Genomic DNA, 23,049 nt, shown 5'->3' with positions numbered 1-23,049 from the left:
AAGGTTTATAAAAAAACATAGTGGAGAGAGAATTTTAAAATAAGTGGAATTTTTAAAAGAGAGAGGTTTTATGATAATAGAGAATGGTTTTTAAAAGAAGTAAGATTTTTAATTTTTGATGTGACAATGATGTTGGAGAGCATAAACCTCTTTAAGAGGTTTACGACTGCAGATGCCCTTATTGTTGGAGAATCTCGCGTCATAGAAGTATCAGCACTTGTACGAGCAGTAGCAAAGACGAAATAGAGCACTTGAGAGAATTGATGACAGCTCGAACCCCGAGACCTTTTACAAGCACTGCCCAATCGACTGAAACATCATTCCGTCAATGAAACCTTCCTATCCATCGACTGAACTTTGCGTCTTTCCTTGTTTGCTCTGATATGATCCATTCAGTCCCGTAAGTCACATTGTTCAGTCAATTGATCTAAGCTATTTGTCGACAGAACCTCTAAACTTCCTTTCCTGCGTGATTCGATTTAATTGGTTGTCGATACCTTTTATGGATTGATCGACTGATCTCATTGATCCGTCGACGGAACAAGCTATATACCATATTTGCTTTATCGTGATCTAATCTATGTCACGATGGTCGAATCGGTCGACTGAACCCTATGTTCAATCGACTAAACCCTCGGTCAACTCAGAACTTTGTTTTATTTGTAAAATAAAATTAGCACGGCAGAATAACAATAGTACTGCAAAACAGAATTAGACAGTAGATAGTATAGATGCATAAACATGATAGTTAAGTTCGATTCTGCTGCTCCCAGCACCAATAAGATGCACGTTATAGAAAGTGGTCGGCAGTTATAATGACAACAATTAAGGAAAGAGATGCGTCAATTACAAAGGTGCGGTCTTCATCTCTTCACTCCTATATAAAGTATTGACAGCAACATTAAAGGTATGTTAGGAGTTTCAGTCCCACTGTTTTTCTCTTCCCTATTGTCTTTTCTCCAACTCTCTTATCGAATTTAACTTGAGTCGTCAGAGTACACCTAACTTCCTTGCTTAGTCTTTCTGGTCTTCGTCACCCGAAGGACTTCATTCGAGTCTCAACGGTACTCTATCAGTAGAAGCCAACTTATAAAGAGCTGATCCAATAGAGGTTCATCCGATAGAAGCCGATGCGTGAGGAATTGACTTGATGTACATCCCATCTGCTTAAAGAGCTAGAACATGGACACGACCATGAGTCACACAACACACTTCCCTTAATATTATACCATTGCTAATTACATACGCAGTTGATTCAATAAATCTTCATATCAATTCTTAGTAGGTGTAAAATATGTCATTAGATATCTAACCTCCTCCATTATGATAGATCCCTATACTAGAATAAAATAAAATATCTCTATGATTTCGAGGTAGGATATTCTGGATTACTTTTTGTAATCCAGGAGATGTGCCACTCGTATTTACGGTCGGATCACGATCATGATCCGACTACAAATGGTCGCGATCCTTTTCTGGGTTTACCGTCCCCGTCAGGTTATAATTTTTGTTCAAAACGGACGGTCGGAGATCGTCCGAAGGACATCCTCGCTCGGCGCGCAATAACCTGACCACTTATCCACCATCGGAGACCTTCGACCGTCCGCTCTGAACAAAAATTATAACATGACGGGGACAATGAATCTAAGAAGAGATCGTAACTATTTACGATCTAATCACGATCACGATCCAATTATAAATATAAATGACATATTCTCTAGATCATAAAAAAAATAGTACAAGAGATCTGTACTCTATGATTTCTCTATCTATATTTAATCAGAAAATTTACTACAGTATTAAATGAACGCTGTCAGTTCTACTACGGTTCCATAGCTACTGCTACTGAACCGCCCATGTGCTATTGTTTACTTCGAAAGACATTTCGTGATCTCCGGCTGTTTGTCGTACTCCTGGATTCCGGACGGTCACCGGAGCAGATTCTCGACCATCTCGGGTCCCTCCCGCCATCACGCATTTCGAAACGACTTTGTATACCATGACTAGCTAGGTGAACTTACTTACTCATGATTGAAGTGCTTGAAGAGCTCATGATTTTTATTATTTTTTAAAAGAAAATGATTGCCATAAGAGAAAGTACCGGTCGAATATCTTGCATTTCTCTTTTTACATATTTACTCAGAAAAAGGAGTATGAACACTTGCATTCCATTAAGTCCTTGCGATCGTCCATTGCTTCGCCTTTGACAGCTATTCTTCAAATGCATTTAAAAAATTAGGCCTGATTTATATAAATTTAGAATTATAACTTTTTTAAAATGACTTCTATATTTTGTTAGTATCCTTTCCCAATTGTAGTCCAGTAGTCAATTGCCGTTCTAATTGAAATACCTTATGTAGGTTATTATTGTACATTTTTATAAATATTATTGATCATCCTTTTATACAATATTAAGAAAAAGTTATAAAATTAATACTTGGATGCAACTTTGATTTAAAACTGAATTAAACTGATGTAAATAAATAACTCTGAACTTATTTACAGATTATATATCATTTTTAGATAGTTGATATATATATATATATATATAAAAGAAATTTTATAATTTTTAGTATTATATTATTCAGTAAATTTCCAATAATTCACGCTAGGCCATGTGAGAAGGACAAGTGTCCCCTCATTTTCAAGAAAAGTACACACCCACTTAGGAGGGAAACAGTGAGAAATTAATGATGATGTCTTATCATAATGAAATGGAAACGGAGAGACAATTATTGATATTAGAGTCTTAAATATAATAAAGTTAATGAAAAAATTAACTGTAAATTATCTTTAAATTTCTAATAGTAAATTCAAGTTTGTGTTCAGACGCAAGTGTTTACGGATATTTCTAATGGATATTGATTTATTTAATTATTTTTATTTTTTATAAAAAAAGCAAAAATAAAATATAATTCTTCCTAAATATAGTATATTTAAATTAAAATATGATATATTTCCTATCAAGTTAAACACGATTTTTTTTTATTTGATCGATTGCGATTCTAATTAAATTGTACTAAATTTTGAAAGAATTAAACCATTATTTTTACCTAAATTCAATATCAGTTAACTAGAATCGAGTATATCAATTAATTTGTTAGATGAAAAAAAAATCTCAATTTGATAGAAAATATACTAGATTTTAATTTAAATGTGTTGAATTTAGAAAAATTATACCTCATTTTGAATTTTTTTGTACCTAAAAAATAAAGATAATTAGGTAAATCAGTGTGCATTAGAGAGTTGGAAGAGAGTTGAAGTAAAAAAAACTTCACGTACCGGGAATGAGAATAATTTTTTTCTGACGTAAGCACAAAGTTGAGTTTGGAGTTTAGTACAATTTACCCAAAAATTAAATAGTCTGGTTGATGCTACTAGAGTTTGTTTCTTCATAATAAGTTATTCTGTTTTTCCAAGAATCCAAGGACAACTGAATAACTGATACCCTGCACTAATTCCTCTTGGTGCCAATGATCATTTAAGAACACCAAATAAAATGTCAAAATCAGAAGAAATAAATTGTGAATATACACAATTTCGAGAACATAATAGTTTGGTTCGACTGGTTCAGTTTGGGTTGAAGAAATTGGTATAGAGAATGGAAACTTGATTTGCATATCCATTTGCAATCACATTGATTCACTCAGTGCACCTTGCATAAAATGGTGCATTTCTAATAAAGCAAGCTACAAATAAACTAAACAGTAGCTGGAAGGATTTTAGTATTGCCCTTCTAAGCTACTCATTTTTTATCTTCTACCAACTATGCTGCTTCAATTGGTAGTGGCATAAAGCCACAAAGTGATCCAATTTAATGCTTAGGCACAATAAGTAGGTTATCAAGGAAAAGTAAAAAGAAAGAAATGTGGGAACTTAGCCTTGGAGGCAAAGGGAAACTAAAATGAATCCATAAAATTCCATAACTAAGATGCATTTTGAAGAAACTTTAAAATATTACTGAAACAAAAGGAAGTAACACAAATGAAAAATTAACAAGCGCACCTGAAGAGTCAATGGACTGGTATTGTTTGGTGAGCAGGAAATTGGTCAAGTTCACAAAGTAGGGCAAAGAAGAATTCAACAACAGCAGAAAAACAACTGCAATTGGAGCCATATATAGGAGGAGATTCATAGAGTTAAATGTTTCCATGAATATGAAGCATGCAAATTTTAACAGTACAGGGCAAATGCCATTTGCTTTTTCTTCTGAATTTACAAGGGAAAAGTACATCAGAGCTCACCCTCAGAGGACATCAAAAATCCTTGCAACACTGACTTGAGTGCTCTAGCAGCAGTAGCACCAATGCACATAATAAATAAAGGCAAACAAATGGAAACTTGGCGCCCCCTATAAAGTTGAACCACCAAGAGCATCAGTATTCCCATCTACTTGGTTATTTTTAAACATGTTAGACTCATAAGAGGCATTCACAGAAGAAAAGATACATGACTAAAGTAAGAAAAAATTCAATCGTTGTGGAATAGAGCATTCAATAAGTAAAAGAGAGTTAAACCTAGCAAAACACATGGAGTTAAATGAGGAACAGCACAATGTAGAAAAAACTAGTATTTTGAACATTAAATAGCATAGTCAATGCGATCAAGTTTAAAAATCCCTGAGCTTACAAGAAAATAATATAAGAATCAATAGATGTGTTTGTTGGTGCACAATAATTTATTACAGAGGAAAGTCATGACAAGGAAAAAAGAAACACTAGTTATGACAATAAGCTTTGCGAAAGCAGACTGGCACTTGAAATTCATCATACTTACAATTAGGCAGGTGAATCATCGATCAAATGGAAGATCTAAACCATAACACTGATTTATGCGTTATCTGGGTGAGATGTGAATTTCAACACAGATTTGTGAGATCCAAGTATCTCTTAGACTAATCTTTTTATTTCATTCAAGTAGTTTGGGAGTTGAGGCTGCCTGAGAGCATCTCCTAGAAGAATTAAAAAGATGAATGGGTGGTGATCTTAACACTTCGATTCAATCCAGTTGCGTAGAGATTGGATATAAGATTGATGTAATTGCTGAGGGCATCTCTTAGATGTAATTACTGGGCTAATAGCAGATTCAATAAATAAGCATCAAATCAAACCTAACGCTGACCCAACGGGGACGAGGGTAATTAATGTAGGTAACCCACGACTCCCGCCGGAGAGTCATGAAGTACGCAAACACGGTGGTGAAGAAGGGAGTGGTGGCGCGGCTCCGATGGCCTGGTTGAACGAGACAGGGAGGTAGCGGAGCGAGACGTTGCCGTCGACAACGGAGCTGCAGAACACAAGGCTGAGAGCGGAGATCTGGAGGAGCGGGACACGCGACCGGATGGGTTGCATTGGCGCGATCTTGAGGCAGGAGGGAGCAGGCGCTCGTGTGGCATATGGTGAGAAAGATGACCGTAGTTGCTGCGCAGGTACTTGTTGAGGAAGAGCATCCCGATGTTGGAGGACTACCAGGCGCCGTCAAGCCCGAGCGTGAAAACCCGGCCATTAGCCGGCGACACTGCCACCGCCATGGCGCTCATTCTTCTCCACCCTTCGGATTTTCTACGCCGCCTCCTCGGCTTCCACTGCTTCTCCGCCTCGGAACTTCGTCGGATGGAGAGAGAGGGCTCCGATCCAAGTGAGTCCCCTGATCGGCGACAGATCCCGGGCGAGGAAGTGGGTTGGAGGAGGAGGAGGAGGCGGCGACTTGATCAGATCTGGGGAGGAGAGAGAAGGATCGGGAGTCGGGACACTCGGGATGGCATCGAGAAGGAAACGAGGGGATGGCTCGCATTTTATATGACAGAGGAAAAGGCTTTTCACTGTTGTCTGTTTCAAAATTTATTTTTAAAAATTATCATTTATTTTTTTTAAAAAAAAAACAAAGTATATTTCTTAAACAAATATGCGGCGTCAGAAATATTTTATGTTATAGAATTTTGTCAGAAATATTTCTTTAAAAAATCTGCTGTGTGAAAATCTTCTTAATCTAAAAGATATTTTTTAAAAAAATGTGCTGTGTGAAAATCTTCTTAATTAAAAGTGATTTGATATGCAATTAGTATAACCAAAACAATTTTTAATCGCAAACAAAGACGGGGAACTAATAATGATAATTATGAGCACAAATTTCCTGGATCACTTTTTTATGGTCCAGGGGATGTGCCACCCGTATTTACGATAAGATCGTGACCATGATCCGGTCGTAAATGGTTGTGATTCCTTTCTGAGTTCATCGTCCCCATCAGGTTATAATTTTTGTTCGGAGCAGATGGTCGGAGGTCGCCCGGAGACCTTCGGTAATAGATAAGTGACCAGGCTACTGAGCACCGAGCGAGGATGTCCTCCGGACGACCTCTGGCCACCTGCTCCGAAAAAAAAACTATAACCTGGTGGAGAGGGTGAATCTAAAAAGAGATCGCAACCATATGCAGTCGGATCACGACCACGATACAGCCGCAAATACGAGTGACATATTCCCTTGACCATAAAAAAATGGTCCAGAATTCCTGGATCACTTTTTTATGGTCCAGGGGATGTGCCACTCGTATTTACGATCAGATCGTGACCATGATCCGGTCGTAAATGGTTATAATTCCTTTCTGAGTTCATCGTCCCCATCAGGTTATAATTTTTGTTCGGAGCAGACGGTCGGAGGTCGCCCGGAGACCTTCGGTAATAGATAAGTGACCAGGCTACTGAGCACCGAGCGAGGGTGTCCTCCGGACGACCTCTGGTCACCTGCTCCGAAAAAAAAATTATAATCTGGTGGAGACGGTGAATCTAAAAAGAGATCACAACCATATGCAGTCAGATCACGACCACGATACAGCCGCAAATACGAGTGACATATTTCCTTGACCATAAAAAAATGGTCAAGAAGATCTGTCTCAATAATTATTGCGTTCCTCTACTCCCTTACTCGTGTTCAATAGCCCAAGGTTGATACTCTAAGACAGACCAATATCTGAAATTCACAATCATACTTGATGGTATCTTTTTCAATCCGCCGGAGCTTCTCCTCCCCCAAAAAGTTAGATGAGCCATTAAACCTCCTTTAAATCCAATAACTTGAGAGATTAACATGGTTAGGACTAACCCTTTATGCTCAAGTTAGTCAGTAAGAGAAAAAGGAAAACTCAATGAAGAGTAGCCTCCACTTGCAAGAATAAGAAAATTATTGTGCCTTGTGACTTACCTCATATAGTGCTTATATAAGTGTGCTTAAAGTATCTGCTCCACTTTCTACCATATGAGTTGGTGAAGACGAAGCCTCCAACAACCGTTATTTGTTTCTCCATTCACTGATAGTCACATATTAAAAAGGAAAGAATCAAGAGAATCAGATCTGATGTCCACTACTCTGCTTCTCCATTCACCGATCACCACATATTCGGAGGAAGAAATCAAGAGAACCAAAACTGACCTCCACTATTTACTTGAGTGATCGCCACATATTGAGAAGTGAGAAGAGAAAATCAAGGGAATTAATCTGACATCCACCACTCGCTTCTCCCCTCATTGATAGTAATGTATTGGGAAGAAGGAATAAGATAACCAAATCTGACATCCACTACACGCTTCTCCATTCATTGGTTGTCATGTATCCTTAACCAAAAACTTCGGAGCCTCTAATGCTCGGTAAAAGCTAATTTTGATGCTTAACGAAAGATGCCTCTGATACATAAAAGATATTTCTGATGTTTCATGGAAGATACTTTTGATGCTCAATAGAAGATACTTTTCATAAAATGTGGAACCGCCACATCAGCGGCCCCCCTAGAGCCGGTCCCACGGATATGGAGGGAGATAAATGCAGGTACACAGGTGGAAAGTACATGGCGGAGACGTTAACCCCAGGCAGTGACACCCCGGGGATCGACCCCTGGACCTTTCAGCCACAGAACCATGCACTCCCCATCTGTGCTATGCCCTGGGGACTAGAAGATACTTTTCATGCTCGGATGCTAAGTAGAAATTGATTTCCCAAACATCACAATTGGGTATTCAAGAGATAACTCAATTATCATTAAATGTTTCCTTTAAGTCGGACTGAAAAGCGAAATTGAGTGAAGTCTCATTAAGCATAAAGTCTTCCTATTTTCTTACACCTTGTTACCTTTTCCTCTCTGATTGCTGCCCACTCAACCTTGATGCTCGGGATATAACTAGGGTTACCATCAATACTCTTAATAAATATGAATAATCACACTTGAGTCAACAAAATATAGTATAATCACAATCTTATCCTCTTAACACTGATCCATAGCTCAGTCACTTTAATTCTGCTCCATATGCAAATACAATGATGTAAAACAACTCAAGTTGATGCTGCATTTCTATCAAATCAAATCAAATCCAGCAAATTATGATGACATTGAACTCTGAGATTAAGCAGTCATTACCATTTTAGACTGATGAATAACTAGACTAGATCTGGTTTACTGATTATAGGTTACAGATACAGACTACCCCGACGAAATAAAATGTCGCGACTTCATGTGCAAATCGTACAAATGACTGGGAATCACAAATAGTTAACCAACATATGGTTACTCTCAGCATGGGATGCTTGGAATGTGCCCATCTCTACAGCAAGAGCTGAGTCTACTAATAATACCAGCTACAACAGACCTTAAATGATTCGAGTAGCCTATATTATCACAGTATTTGTACGTGAAAGCAATTAAATATCGCACGACAAGAACGATGTACCAGCTCGCTCGAAGAACTAAAATTGACCGAGAAGAAAAAAAGGTAATTCTAGAAAAGCTAAGTATGGTCACCCAGAATAGCATAACCATCACCTCATCCATGGGCATCAACATGCATCTCATCTGAAGTAGCTCCATTATCCTCGTGGACTGAATAATCATGAGCAAAATGGTCCAATGAGCATCATGATCCGCATAATGACAACCAAAAACTACATATAAAGATGGCATACCTAAAACAATTGTGTTAGGTTCAGCTTCAACAGGCAATGAACTTTTTGGTGAAAACTCTGAAGACCTGTTACTCGGATCTAAGGAATTGCCCTCAGAATATGTATCTGGCATTCTTCCCAATGGAAGTGAAACTGTTGGATCACCTGCAGATTGCTTCTTATTTTGTTTCTTTATTTGTGGTTCTCCTTCTGTGTCCTGCCCACTCGATGCAAACTTCTCATCCTCACTAATAGCAGTGTCCTCAGGATGCATCTCATCTGAGGAATGGCCATTTGAGTCGCTCTCAATTTCTATTACAGTCTTCTTTTGTTTAAGGATAGCACTGCGACCACGTTTTCTGCGGGTCACTTTGGATGAGCTCTTACGGATTGTTTCACCATTAGGTTTCAGCATAGGAGGTGACCCTGTCATCTGCCCTGCCACTCTGCGCATGAGTTCTCCAAACTTGGACTGTTGCTTAGAACTTGAAGTCTGTGATTTGGTCACGAAATCTCCCAAGGCATCAAGTTTTTTCTCCTTTCCCTTCCCTATATCATCAACATCAAAATCTTCAAGTTCCTGATTTCTGTGAGATGAATGTGAAGCATTCATTTCACATGCATCTTTACCGTCATCCGAACTCTCTTCAATTAGTTTAGATAAGCTCTTCCTTTTCCTACCACGCTCAACTACATGTTTCTCTGTGCCAACTGAGCTCCTGCTACTTACTGACTTTGTCTTTCTCAAATCATCATCTGAAGAGGGATGGGTGAATTCTTTATCTGATCTTTTCCCCTTCAATGGTGGAATCTGTTTCTCTTTGCCAACTGAGCTCCCTCTCTCTTTTGACTTTGTTTTAGAAGTCGGATTTGAGCGATCAGCAACGTTGCTGTCTGATCTTTTCTTCTTGGATTGTGAATCCTGTTTCTCTTTACCAACCGAGCCCCCTTTGTCTCTTGACTTTGTCTTCCTAAAAGCATCATCTGAAAAAGTTGGACTTGAAGAGCCACCAACTTCTTTACCTGATATTTTTCTCTTAGAAGTCGAATCATGCTTCTCTTTGCCAACTGAGCTCCCTTTGTCTCTTGACTTGGTCTTCCTAGAAGCATTATCTGCAAAAATTGGTTTCGAGGGGTCAACAGCAGTTTTTTGACCTGATTTATTTTCCACAGATACTGAAACTTCAATGTTATCCTCTAGTCCAGCACCAATAACAAATGTTGGAAGTTCTGAATATCCCTTCAAACGATAGATGGCTTTCAACTGAGACTTCAATATTACAAGTTCCAATTTGTCTATCCTTCCATTTGGTGACCGTGCGAATGCTTCGATAGAATCAATTAACCTAAGAGGATCAAAGGAGTTTGCAATCCAAGACTTGTTAACAGGATAGCTAGGAGTTCGTTCCCGTACACCAGCATTCTCAAACTTCGAATTCATAAGGCTAGCATAACTTCTATCCATAAAACAGTGGCATGCCATTCCCAAATCAACACGCCGCGACACCTCCTGGAGTGCATCATCCTTAGCAGTCACAAATGCCTCCATGCTGTTTTGGTTTTCTAACTGCAAAAAGTGTTTCTGAAAAGGCTTCAATTGTGAATCATCACACCAAGCAAAGGTTTTGTCTCCGAAGTATGCAACCAGATAGTGATCCTTTTTCCGATTGTTCGATGCCATCTTGGACGCATCAGAAGGATCGAATATTTGGGCCGGCCACCACGGATGGCTCCTCACCTTACCCCATACTATATCAGAAACTGCAAACACAGTCTTGTTCTCATCTTGAAAGGCACGGGAACGAGAATCATACTCATCACGAACCACAGCAGATTTCCGACGCCTTCCCTTCTTTCGCTTGGCACTGGATCCGCTTGCCCTCGCACTTTCGTCTTCGTCAATAACTGTCTCCTTCGATTTCTCATCAACCACATCACGGTCTGCTTCCGTATCTTCGACTTCCGCAGCAACCTTTCCCACTTCAGCTAAAGCGCTAATTTCTGTGTCATGATCCCCACTCACCTCCTCAACTTCCTCATCTTCCTTCACTCCGATTTCCGGCACGCCCGAACCCAAATCCGCGGGACCGCCTGTTAGGGTTTCCGGCTGTTCGCCAGCAACGAAGTTGAGGTCGAGTACGCCATCTCCGGCCTTAGTCTCAGAATCCATACGGACCGGAAACGTAAAACCGCAGAAACAAGTCTCAAATTTTCATCGAACAGCAAACCCTAGAAATCCTACAAACCATCCTCGTCAAAAAAAAAAAAAAAAAAAAGACGCAATCAAGTACCATAAATTCGAGCAAAGGAAGACAAACTAAAGATAAATCGAACTGGAAGTCAGCTGATTGCAGCTTACCTCGATCTTAATTCTTGCCGCTGCCGATCGAGAAAAACAAAAAAGGGTAATGGAAGGGAACGAGAATACTGGTGGGACGAAAGGGGTTGGATTTGGGGAAAGAGGTCAGGTCACGATCAGGTAAGTGTACCGCAGCAATATTTAAAAGACGAATGTGAAGGACAGACTTGCCATCTTTGACCAGGCGGTGGCGGTAAGCAACATTCAAATCCCTTGCGATATCGTTTGCAGGCTGAGCCGCCACAAGCAAACGGGGGTTTATTACTATTACTTGGGCTAAGCTTTGGGGTATAATTGAGTTGAGCCGAGTCGAACTGAATTTTTGGATATTTGAATTTGACTCATTTATAATCGAGCCGAGTTTGAATTTTATTTAATGAATATTCATGACTTACGAATTTATTCGAATTTTTATCGAGCATAAACGAGCTTAATAAATATAAATTATAAATTTAGATATTCATTAAAAATTAAATTATATATTTTAAAAAATTATAATATTTTTGTTAAAATTTATAATTTTATTCTAATAAATAAATTTAATATATTTATCTATGTTTTTCATAAGTAGAGTGTAAAATCTATAAATTCAATATCAAAATTATTATTATTTTATTTAAAAATTGATTCATAAGTTTAACGAACATGTTCACGAGCTAACAAGCCGAATATTGTGAAGCTTGAGCTTGGTTTATTTGAGCTTAATTAAACGAACTTAAACGGGCTTTTATCGAATCGAGTTTCGTATAACTCACGAGCGACTTGCCTCATTTACATCCCTAGCTAAGCTATCATATATTTAATCTTAGTAAAAAAAATAAAAAAAAAATTATAACAATGTTATCAATTGGATATAGAATTAAAAAAAATTAATTAATTAATAAAAAAATTTTAATAATAGGTCGCAGTTAAGTTAGAGTTTCGATATGTAAAAATTATTAATAAATTTTAAAATTATTTTCAATATAAAAAAAATATATTACTGTAATTTTATTTTAAGTTTTATCGAAATTAATAAAAAGAGGAGATTCTTAAGAGGTAGTAAGATAATAAGATTATTATTATTATTATTATTATTATTATTATTATTGAATTTGACTTTTATTAAATATAATAGAGAATGTTGGCATTATTGAAACTTTATGGAGCAGGTTGAAGAATATGTTAAAATTTGAAAATTACCCCCCAAATATTGCCATTTATAATCCCATCCTTTTGTATGGGATATTTTTCCCAATCTCCAGAGAGTGGCAAGTGCTCTGCCATGGCGTCCCTCTCCATCGCCACTACCCTTCCCCTTCACTTCCCGTGCCGTCCGCCCACCGCAGCCACCGTAGGCGTGACGCCTGTGATATGCGGCCCGCGAGACAACCGCGGTAAGCTCCTCCGCGGCCGGAGCCTCACCACGGAGGCCATCCTCGCCGTGCAGGCGCTCAAGCGCGCCGCGGCCGCCGGCGACGATCCCAAGGTCGATCGGATTTTCGCCTCCGACTTCTCCCGCCTCGTCAAATCGGACCTCCTCGCCGCCCTACGGGAGCTGCAGCGCCAGGACCAGTCGCGCCTCGCCTTGAAAGCCTTCGCTGCCGCCCGAAGCGAACCGTGGTACCGCGTCGATCTCAACCTCTACGCCGAGATGGTCTCCACCTTGTCCAGGTGCGGATCGCCGCACGAGATCGATACCCTGGTCGCCGATCTGATGGAGGAGGAGGGATGGCTCTCCGCGGACACCGCCAAGGGTGTTCCCCGACTCGTCAGGGCTCTGACGGCCGCCGGAAGGGGAAAGGTTGTGGCGAACGTCTATAGGGAAGCAAAGAGATGCGCGTTCGAGCCGGATGAGTACTTGTTCAAGTTCATGATAAGAGGATTGAAGAGATTGGGGCAAGAAGCTGCTGCTGCGGAAGTGGAGAGAGACTACCAGTTATGGCTTGAATGCGGATGCTTCCCTGTGGAAACGCTGCCTGTTTGATGAAAAGCCTGGTACGCGTTTCTTGCTCGAATCCTTTTCATCGTTTTGTTTGATCCCACTCATTCATATAGCATCGTGATCAGGGGCGGATCCAGGATTTGAATATTGAGGGGGCCAAAACTTGTGTCGCTATATTCATTGTCGATTGTGTGGGAGAATTTAGAATTCATTACATATTTAGAAAACTCCGTGACCTAAATTTTCTATTGGTAGTTTGATATCAATATCTCGAAATAATATTGTGACATTGAAATAAGCTGTCGGTCCTTGTTTCACATCGGAGCTACATGCGAACTTGTTAGGGTAGAATTCAATTTGCCATCCTTTTGATCATTCACATCTATTCAGCATCTATTGCTTTGCATTTCATTATTGCTATTCATAATATTGGTTTATTAATTGATTAGGTACTCTAATTACTACATCAAGTTGAAGCGTCTGAGTATTCGAATTGCTTTCCTCTCACATTCGTGGCATTCTTCATATGCAGGTACTCCTTATCTATTACTCTATTTGCCATCAAACAAAAATATATATAGCTTTCACCTACTCAACTTCACCTGTAGAGCCCAATAAATTCTTCACTGTTGACCAACAGAGCTCGATGTTTTTCAGGGGGTCTCTTTGTTGATCGCAAAATGCCTCTATTTGGCATCCTATCATCAATATATACACTATTTCCATTCCTTGAATTTTGTAATAGCAGATCTAGAGTCTGTCAATGTTTTTCTTTGGTTTAGTTTATCCTTTGTTGAATATTCATTGTATCTTATTCTTTGGAACACTCCAGTCTAGAAGATATGGAGTCTGTCAAGTCTGCAACTGAAGAGTAGAGACTTCCTCCACACTATCAGCACCCTACTTTTATCTTTCTCGTCATTAGCAACCTCAATGCCACTGGCTATGCAATATGCTTCAGTGTTCGGATAAACCTTCACCATGATCCACCAACTTCTGGTTTCTCCGGACGGCAATTTCGAAGAGATATCTCTGCTTGAGTCTCTTCAAATTTTGCTCGTTAGAAGAGAGCTAAAAGCAAGGTTGATCCAGGATTTACACATGGACTGGGGGGGGCCGTGGCCCCCCCAAGTCCCCATGTAAATCCGCCTCTGATCGTGATCTCGAAGAATTGCCCGAGTTAGTTGAACTGGAGATCAAAGCATGATAGTTCTTTGAGACTCTTTGTAATATACGTATGCAAGTATGGTTCTTTGTAACATTGTGAATTTGGTTGTCAATCTTTGAGATTCTTGCTCAATGTCCAATGAACAATGAACAATTTCACATTCCCCAATCTTCATCTTATTACCTGCATCCACAAGAATCCATCAACTAAGAATCATGACACTAAGAAAATTTTCAAAGCAATTTGAATTATTTCCCTGATACGACACATCCCACAAAGCATAGAATTATTATTGTTTGTTTTCCTGCTTATTCATGTGGCAACTTGATTTGGTCTGGGTGATGAGGAATATACAAAATCCTGGGCTACCAGTGAACAGAGAATGGAGGAAAGCAGAGCCCATGTAGTTATGGTCAGTCAGGAATGGGAATCCCACTTCCCTGTTCAATTTGCTACAAGTTACAAAGGGTAAATATGATACAAATAGGCACAACAGCCTAAAGGTCCAACCTACATTACCATCCTGTTCTACCACCTCTGATTCGATCAAAGCCTTCCTACTATCTGCTTCCTGTGTCTCCTCTCCATGGTTCTGTATCACTGCTATATAGGTTCGCCCTTGCAGCGAAATGCATCTTTAGGGCAGTGATTGGGTCGGACACCGCTCCGCCTCCAACCAACATTCCACCCCCCATCATGTTTGTGCCCAGAGGCAATACCCTCATTTGCTGCTGAAACCCTGGGATCGTTTCTATTGAAGTTCTCTTCTGCAGTCCTGGAACATTCTCTATATGCTTCATATTAGACGGCAATGTCTGCATGTGAGACTGCAGATAGTCCGACATGGCACCTGTCACAACGTTGTCACAGCCTGGACTACCATCTTTGGCCGGATTATGCGATGCAATGGTTGGGGAGCCTTTGAACTCCAACAACATTGAAGCAGTATCTGGCATCGAAGAAAAATCAGTTTGTATTCGCTTGCTATCCCAGAAACCGCAAGTTGTCTCCAAGTTCACTTGGCATGCACTATTTAAAGCACCATCCATCTTTGGAAACCAGGGTTGTCGATCACTTTCTCGGGAGGGCGAGGGCGAGGGGGATTTCTGCAAAGAAGATGTGGTCATGCTAAGTATTTTTCCAAACAGCTTCACATCTCCAGGTTTGGGTTCCTCTACCTCACCAGCTTTCTCGGAACATGTCCTAAGGTCAGCATCTGATTGATGTTCACTTCTCACGGGATGAAATGGAGCAGGCACTGAATGTAGAGTGGAAACATTGCCTTTGTCCCAGTGCTTATCGGGCAAAAACAAATGATTTGATTGGGAGGCTCCATTTGTCACGGCTTCCATTCGAAGCCGACTCAGTTTCATGCCTGCATGAATGGTTGTTTCCCCATTGGCTTCCTGTTTCGCCGACTGCAGTGGATAGCCTCTTAGAATATTCACATCCCGATCGACTTGGCTGAATGGCAAGTTTCTGAGCATATACTGTGGGCACAGATCTCTTTTTATCAAGTTCTTATGCTTGTTATTCCCGTACTCCTCTAAGTTTATAGTTGTCTCATACAATATTCTAGGAGAGCCTCCAAAACATATATCAGCTGGATCTGACAAAAATGAATCCAGTGATGTAGATTGACCATTTTCCTGCTTCAGTGTAGTCTGCAATTTCTTTGCAGCAGATGGGTGTGCATCAACTTGTATTTGTCCCCGAGTGTCAGAATCGGTCAGATGGTGACAACCATTAGCCATAGGTGCTGAGACTACTGGAAGTGCACTTTGAACTGAAGCTTTTGGAAACCAAACAGGGTCATTGCCATCGGCTGTGAAATTGCTGTTTATGAATTTTGCGTTTGATAACCCAACCTCAGCATCAAGTGGCGGTTTTGAATCTAGTTCCTTTTCCATACCTCCAGAAGAAAAACATCCATCAATACCTGCACCAGTTACCAAACTAGCAGTTTGTTGATTCGACACTCCAATGCATTCTTCAACTTGCTCACTTTTTCGGATTAAAACAACAGGCTCAGGTAGAGAAATAACAGTATCTATTCCCTCAACTTTTGTCTCTCTATCAGCAGACTCTGCGTCCTCACAAAGCTGTACAGATTCACATCCTGATGCAGTAATGATACTTCCCTTTGGAGGCACATAAGATTGAAGATTGTCCCCACTGCCTGCCGGCTTGACATCGTGAACAATAGCCGCCTGCCTGTCTACTTCATCCTGACAGTCCTCGAGACAAGGTTTAATCGGTACATTATCAACCAGCTCATTTGATCTTTCAGTTTTGACCTGGAAATCAGTACTTGCAGAATGATCATTCACCTCATAGTCAGTTTTGACACGGAAATTAGTGCTTGCAGGGTTGTCGATCTTCTCATACCTGGTACCGACCAAAGGCTGGGAGGCATTGTCGTCAATTTTGGAACATGATTGAGTGCTGCAGATTGCAGAGTCCATCTCTACAACACAAGCATCATCTGTGTCACTTCTTCCTCCATTTGTTAGACTTATTGGTGTAATCTCATCAACGCAGCCTTGACGAAGCATATCAAGAGAAAGGCACTTTCGAGCCTTACTGAAGAAGATTTTGCACTGTTCCCTTGATCTCGTCCTCATGTAACTTGAGATGCCTGCAAAATCCTTTCCATACATGCGCAAAGCTTGCATAAACATTGACTTTTCCTCATCTGTCCAATCAGCCGAGTCCAATTCTCCGAAGACCTCGTCTGAGCAGGAATCATCCTCATCCTTCGTATTCTTAGCAGGATCAATAGAACCAGTATCATATGAGCTGATAGCCTCAGAAGATACCGTGCCACAAATGCCTGCTAATGCATCAGCAGCCATGAATTCTATTTCTCGAGCAGATGTGTGCTCATTTGCCCCATCTTCATTTAAGCTACTTCTGACATATTTTTTGAGCCTTGCGGTATATTGTTCACGTAAAGCCATAACTGAGGCAGCACCCAACAAATCAAGAGATGCAACACTTGTTTTGCTATTCCAGTTCTTTCCTGACGCTACAAGGTATGCACTGGTTTGTAACGATTGCTGTTGCTTTCTGAGATCTAAAGATTTCTTCACGTCTTTGAAACTCTCTGACTTGTGGCTTTTGTAATAAAATTCAATGCAGTCTGCTGTAGTTTTATGATCCAGAAAGGAAGAGATCTTAGTGAAATCTTTACCATATTTAGCAAGCATCTTCTTGAAAACCTCTTTTTCATCATGCAACCATGGGTTTATCATTCCCCTTTCTATCTCAGAAGTCAGAGGATCTTCTATTAATCCATTGTCAGCAACAAACTTACAGTGCTTTCTACTCGGCTCATTTAATAGCATTACTGGCATCTTCAGGTTACTTCTGCAAATCTTGATTTGTGAATCTAACAGCAATTTGCTAGTAAAGTTCATTATCTCTGCTGTAGGAACGAGAGTTGAGTTACCTGCAGTGAGTGTAATGAAATTATCAGATGAAAAGACGTAATAATTTCTTTTAAGAAATCAAAAGAAATAATAATAAAAAGACTAACCGGGCAAAGCAGACTGTAATTGGATTGAAGAACAGAGCTTTTGAGAACCATGTTGCGAACATCGGTTGCTAAGTTCAGTCCGCTTGCTTGACTTAGTGCGAAGCCTTTTGATTGAAAGCAAGCGCAAGTCCTCCCTCCACAAGCGATGTAATGCCCTAAATTTAAGAGTAAGAACTCGTTCTCTGAATTTTTGTTGGCGCTTTGTAATTGCAAGCTTCTGTTTGACTTTCAATTCGCGCTGGTGACATGAAGTAAAATTAACAAATCCTTGATCATCTGCGGAAGGCAGATCTTTAGAGAATTTCGTACTAAACACCTCCCAGGAAAGCCTTGATGTATTCCTGTTGGAATCCATGATTGAATTTGCTAAGTTAGAATCTGTCTTCATCTGTGTCATACCATGAGAGGCTGCACGAACACTGCTATTCACAAAACTAGTACTCTCAGCTTTAGATAATTTCTGTGTTTCATGTTCAATTGATGAAAGTGTTGTCATCATTTTCTCCATGCCACAAACAGGAAGTTCCTCTTCCAAAGGAGGTGATACTGTTTCTTCAACCACATTGTCATGTTCATCAAGACCACCGGACGGCTTGAGCTCATCATCGTTAAGCGATGACTCTTCTATACATTTCACCTGTTGGTCCTTGAAATCCTTGCATCCATTTGATAAACCACCCAATGATCTACTTAGTGCAGAAGCATAATCATCGGCTGATTTCAAGGCACCTTGACGGGCATCAGTTTTAGAATCACAAGTTATTGCCTTGAGCTCCTTTTCTAGCAAGTCAATTTTATTCTCTATTTTTTCATATGCATTTGAAACTTGCGACTTCAATTCTGAAAATTTGTTCATAGCAGAATGCCTCATTAAACTGGAATCGTTGCCAAAAGCATCCTCAGATTGAAACAAATCAACGAGAAGAGAATCCAATGAACTGATAGGATTAACTTCTAGGTTATCCAGATTAGCACGGATTTCCTCGTAGAAAGAGGGAAATGTGGATTCAGGTAAATCACCGTTATCATCATCCCCAGCCCTGCTGCAAAGTTTATCTTCAGTGCCTGTGGTAATACCAATACCAAACCATACAAATAACTAAGTGAAACAAAGATAAGTCAGGGTTAAAATATATGAACACTCTGCTTTAAGCTTAGATCATTAGTGATTCAACTTTTCAATATATATATATATATATATATATATATATATATATATATATATATATATATCAGAATGATACTATGCACAACGATAGGCAACATCCAATGTGGATGATCTGACGCAGCCAAAACTAATTTTTTTTATTTCCCTCTCTCATCTACATGCAACTCTCTTCTCTCTCCTACATGCAAGGTGGTACTGGTTTTTATAAATCAGTACCAAGGTGCAGCTGATCTTTAAAGACCAACTCAAACAAAAGACCCGTTGTGCCGACCAACACCAACTACTGATGTTGGTTTACACCACGTTGGTGTTGGTCTTTAAAGACCAGCACCAACACAAGACCAGATGTGCAAACCAGCACCACGTTGGTATTGGTTTGTGCAAACCGATACCACGTGGTGCTGGTTTGCGCAAACCGGCACCATGTGGTGTTGGTTTGCACATAAGACCAGTTGTGCAAACCAACACCATGGCGGTGTTGGTCTTTAAAGATCAACTCCACCTTGGTGCGGCCAGCACCACCTTACATGCAAGAGAGAGAATAGAGTTACATGCAAATGAGATAGGGAAATAAATTAAAAAAATCAGTTTTGACCTTGTCAGATCATCCAAGTCCCACCGCTGTGCAAGGTAAGTTGTGCAGGGTATCATACATATGTGTGTGTGTGTGTGTGTGTGTGTGAGAGAGAGAGAGAGAGAGAGAGATCATGAGTATAGAGTATGATCATTTACAAAAACTAAGATTTAAAGAGAATATACATATCTAACAATTACATTGAAGGTTTTTTGGGATAGAATTCAGGTAAATATGATACAAAATGTAAAGAATCTAGAATTAACAAAATGTGTTAGTCTCAGATGTTTGAAACTCACATCTTCTTAAGGATTATATGTATAAGTTACAAAGAGAGAGTGCCAAAAACTGTTGACAGTCGACAGAATTAGTCTTACCTTCAGAAGTTAAGGCCTCGTTTGGTGAAGGTCAAACAAGGTCGATGAAGATGGGTTAGAAAGCAAACTGCAGCTAAGCCATCAAAGCTTCAAGCAATGTTTAGACATAATATGCCCCCATCAAGAAAGGAACATGCAGGTGTTTGGGTTTATTATCACCAACTCAGGCCAACTACTTTAGCCCAGATAAATGAGGATGATAGCATTAAGGAATCAATTTTTTGCAAAGCTATGGTAATGACTGAACCTTCTAGGTGACCTTTGTATGTGTACCATGAAACAAGTGTCAAGGAATTTAGTATGAAAAGAGTTGTATATATACAAGTATACCTGGAATGAGCTTGCTAATGGAATACTAAATAACTTTGCCTGATCCAATAGAGAAACATTGATGTTGATCAAAGCCTAGGGCACCCACAGGGTGGGCACTAATCAGATTGGGATGAACAGAAAATAACTTAAAGAACTAATTCCAGAAAAGATGAAGTTCTATGCATGCATGCTGATCCAAGAAAAACAGGATAGATTCATTCATTGTAGCATATGAAGAAAGCACAGTTGAGAGGGTGTCAAATCACCTGGTGATGAGCTGCAAGTTGCAGAAGAGGGAGTTGAGGGCGATAAACATCCAGACATAGCACCTACTGAAGGTTCTGTAGATCCTTCTACCTTCTGCTTCTCATACTTAGCAAGCCCCTGGCCCCATCCAAGTCTTGGCTTCTTCGGAGCACTTTCATCTGAAGCAAGACAAACTACTGAAGTTTCTTTCTCGAGTGGCAACCCTACCTCAGTTCCACCATCCTCTGATTCAGATCTTCCGGTCGTAGTCGAGGCCGGGCGGTTCCATTTCTTCCAGGCCTGAGAATTGAGCGTGCCCAAGTCATCATCCATACATTCAATTTTATCATAGTTTCTGTTTGAGGAGGTCTGAGATGTTGAAGAAATCGGAGCACTAACTGGCCTCTGAGGGGGCGCATGGGTTTCCTGATGGTGCTGCTGTCGTGGGAACTCACCAACATCCCAATATGGGGATCGCCGACAAGATCCTCTGTTCTCCCTGCTGCTGCGGTAATCGCTGAAGTACCTAGCAGAAGACGGCCTAAAGCTGTCATCTTCCGACCAAATTCTGTCGGAGTGCGACGGTGTGGATCCATGTCCGACGAAATCTTCCGGGTAGACCTGGTGGAAACTTCCGCCCTGCTGGTATTGACCTGTAAACACCACCGCGAATTAGAACGGAAAAGGGGGAGGGATCACGAAGGAAATCGAGAGAGAAAAACGCAAGTTTTGCTGGAGATGTCTTAGATCTGAGTGGAAGAGAGCTTCGGTAACCTACCGGTGAGGGGCCGTCGGGGGGAGGCACGAGAGAAATCACGGGGCACTTGGTGTAGTTCCCTCCACCTCACAGAAAACGCGGATCCGCCGCCGGCGCCGCCAAGGGCATCCCCGCGCTCGTGCTTCCGGTGATCCTTGAAGGTGTACTCCTTCCTCTCCCATGGCAGCGGCTCGGGAGGCATCAATTTCCCCAGCTCCAAAGAGCATCGATTCCCAAACAACACGGGAGATATAAATGAAGCGGCAACACAAACCCTAGAAAGACTCCTCCAATCCAAAATCCTTCCTCAGATTCAGCCAATCCGTGGCGGCTCCGCCGGAGGGCAGATCCAGGAAGTAAACCAAATTCGCACAAAGAACACTCCTTTTCCTAAGGATTCTTCTCCTGTCGTCGATTTAAAACAAAACAGAGCAACAAAAGTAAGCACCAACACTTATTCCTTCAACGATCCGTAGGAAATCAAAAGGAGGAGACCTTCGTGATCTCCGAGGCAAGGAGCTAAAGGGACTACCTGCCCGCTCCGCCTTCCGACGGTCCTATCCGGCGAGCTTTCTCTTCTCGGCGGGTAAACAGGGGCGACGCGGCAGGATGCGGGGACGAAGAAGAGGACGAGGGAAAGAAGAAGAAGAAGAGAAGAAACGTGAGCCGATAAAAGGATAGCGCCACAGCCTGGACTTCAATGCTGCTCCGCAGGCGCCATTAACCCGTTTCTAATTCCTCTTCACGTCCGGAAAAAAAAAATATATTGGCGCCGCATTTCAAATATCCCCCGCTATTTAATTTAATTCCTTCTTCGTGTCTCCCTGCCGCGCTTTTCATGATTGCCACCCCATTTTCCATATTTTTCACATCAAATCTATTGGATTTCAAACCAAACTGGTCGATTTAATTGGATTTAAGCTGATAATTAAAAAAAATTAAAAAAAAATATGTGTACAAATGCAAATAATATAGAAAAGAATATTCCAAGTTATGTAAATAGTTGAAAGAATATTTTTATATATATATAATTCCAATTTATGTAAATAGTTAAAAGAATATTTTATATATATATTATTTATCGAAAACACTCTTATCATTAAAACATATAAACATACTTAATAATTACAAAACATGTAATAGCTAGTTTATATGGCAGTGGTAATGAGGGTCCACCCTTCGGGGATAGTCACCATGATAGAAGTGAAAGTTAAAGCGATCAACGTTCGGATATCATATGACCCGAATGATAAGTGTATCGATCGATCGAGCGATCAAGTCCTCGATCGGGAGGAGAAGGTACCCGATATGATCCTACCTTTGACTCGGGGGATGCGTCAAACGGTCGACGTTTAAGGAGGTGTTGACGCTAGGAGGATACGGATCCAATCCGAGCAGCTACCCTGCTCGGGGCGACAACTAAATTCAACAGTCACGGTGGGGGTACGCTCGAGCGGACACGACACAGGAGAAGCTCAATTCTGATCGAGCAACTAACCTGCTCGGCCCAACAACAGACTCATTGTGCTATCTCTCGACATACTTTTGGGAGTAAATGTCGCTGACATCATGCATGATTGACGGGAAGATCGTACGACGAAAGCTTCCACTGTCACATCAGAGATATACTCGGTTTGTTAAAGTATTGTGTCAAAAACACTTTATTGACAAGTCTTTTTAGGAAAAACTTCGAGAAGCATG

At 40.5% G+C, this 23,049-nt stretch overlaps 3 protein-coding genes and 1 pseudogene across 13 annotated transcripts; 1 reads left to right on the top strand and 3 right to left on the bottom strand.

Annotated features, from left to right (window-relative positions):
• Positions 1-3,582: 3,582 nt before the first annotated feature.
• Positions 3,583-5,759, bottom strand: LOC122045018 (annotated as a pseudogene).
• Positions 5,760-8,414: 2,655 nt separating this feature from the next.
• Positions 8,415-11,415, bottom strand: LOC122045017. Its single transcript, XM_042605062.1, has 3 exons — positions 11,285-11,415; positions 8,947-11,163; positions 8,415-8,863 (listed from the first exon to the last, which is right to left on the bottom strand). The coding sequence occupies exons 2-3, from the start codon at positions 11,093-11,095 to the stop codon at positions 8,808-8,810; spliced, it is 2,205 nt and encodes a 734-aa protein (XP_042460996.1). The 5' UTR covers positions 11,096-11,163; positions 11,285-11,415; the 3' UTR covers positions 8,415-8,807.
• Positions 11,416-12,532: 1,117 nt separating this feature from the next.
• On the top strand, positions 12,533-14,508 carry LOC122045015 (protein THYLAKOID ASSEMBLY 8, chloroplastic-like). 8 transcript variants are annotated; one of them, XR_006129883.1, is made up of 3 exons: positions 12,533-13,261; positions 13,658-13,740; positions 14,041-14,508. XR_006129883.1 is itself a non-coding variant. In XM_042605058.1 (2 exons), the coding sequence occupies exon 1, from the start codon at positions 12,549-12,551 to the stop codon at positions 13,248-13,250; it is 702 nt and encodes a 233-aa protein (XP_042460992.1). In that variant the 5' UTR covers positions 12,533-12,548; the 3' UTR covers positions 13,251-13,261; positions 13,658-14,508. The 8 variants fall into 8 exon arrangements, 1 of the variants encoding a protein (XP_042460992.1); XR_006129882.1 differs by having other exon boundaries at positions 13,866-14,508; XR_006129880.1 differs by having other exon boundaries at positions 12,533-13,553.
• A 251-nt stretch (positions 14,509-14,759) lies between these two features.
• Positions 14,760-22,080, bottom strand: LOC122045013 (nuclear receptor corepressor 1-like). 4 transcript variants are annotated; one of them, XM_042605056.1, is made up of 6 exons: positions 21,881-22,080; positions 21,370-21,753; positions 20,991-21,244; positions 20,612-20,891; positions 17,915-18,979; positions 14,760-17,827 (listed from the first exon to the last, which is right to left on the bottom strand). In XM_042605056.1, the coding sequence occupies exons 2-6, from the start codon at positions 21,548-21,550 to the stop codon at positions 14,937-14,939; spliced, it is 4,671 nt and encodes a 1,556-aa protein (XP_042460990.1). In that variant the 5' UTR covers positions 21,551-21,753; positions 21,881-22,080; the 3' UTR covers positions 14,760-14,936. The 4 variants fall into 4 exon arrangements, with proteins under 4 accessions (XP_042460990.1, XP_042460988.1, XP_042460989.1 ...); XM_042605054.1 differs by having other exon boundaries at positions 20,612-21,244; positions 21,844-22,080; XM_042605055.1 differs by having other exon boundaries at positions 20,612-21,244.
• Between the last annotated feature and the right edge of the window lie 969 nt (positions 22,081-23,049).

The sequence above is a fragment of the Zingiber officinale genome, chromosome 2B (assembly GCF_018446385.1).
Source record: "Zingiber officinale cultivar Zhangliang chromosome 2B, Zo_v1.1, whole genome shotgun sequence".
Classification (NCBI taxonomy): Eukaryota; Viridiplantae; Streptophyta; class Magnoliopsida; order Zingiberales; family Zingiberaceae; genus Zingiber; species Zingiber officinale.
Note: the sequence above shows the minus strand (reverse complement) of the source record. Positions and strands in the feature narration are given on the sequence as shown.

Coding starts and splice junctions, on each gene's coding strand:
- LOC122045017 (XM_042605062.1), bottom strand. CDS start 11,095: ATGGATTCTGAGACTAAGGCCGGAGATGGCGTACTCGACCTCAACTTC. Junction 8,864..8,946: donor ACCTAACACAATTGTTTTAG/GTATGCCATCTT, acceptor ATGATTATTCAG/TCCACGAGGATAATGGAGCT.
- LOC122045015 (XM_042605058.1), top strand. CDS start 12,549: ATGGCGTCCCTCTCCATCGCCACTACCCTTCCCCTTCACTTCCCGTGC.
- LOC122045013 (XM_042605054.1), bottom strand. CDS start 21,550: ATGCCTCCCGAGCCGCTGCCATGGGAGAGGAAGGAGTACACCTTCAAG. Junction 21,245..21,369: donor CCCCCGACGGCCCCTCACCG/GTAGGTTACCGA, acceptor TGGTGTTTACAG/GTCAATACCAGCAGGGCGGA. Junction 17,828..17,914: donor ATTACAGTCTGCTTTGCCCG/GTTAGTCTTTTT, acceptor CACTCACTGCAG/GTAACTCAACTCTCGTTCCT.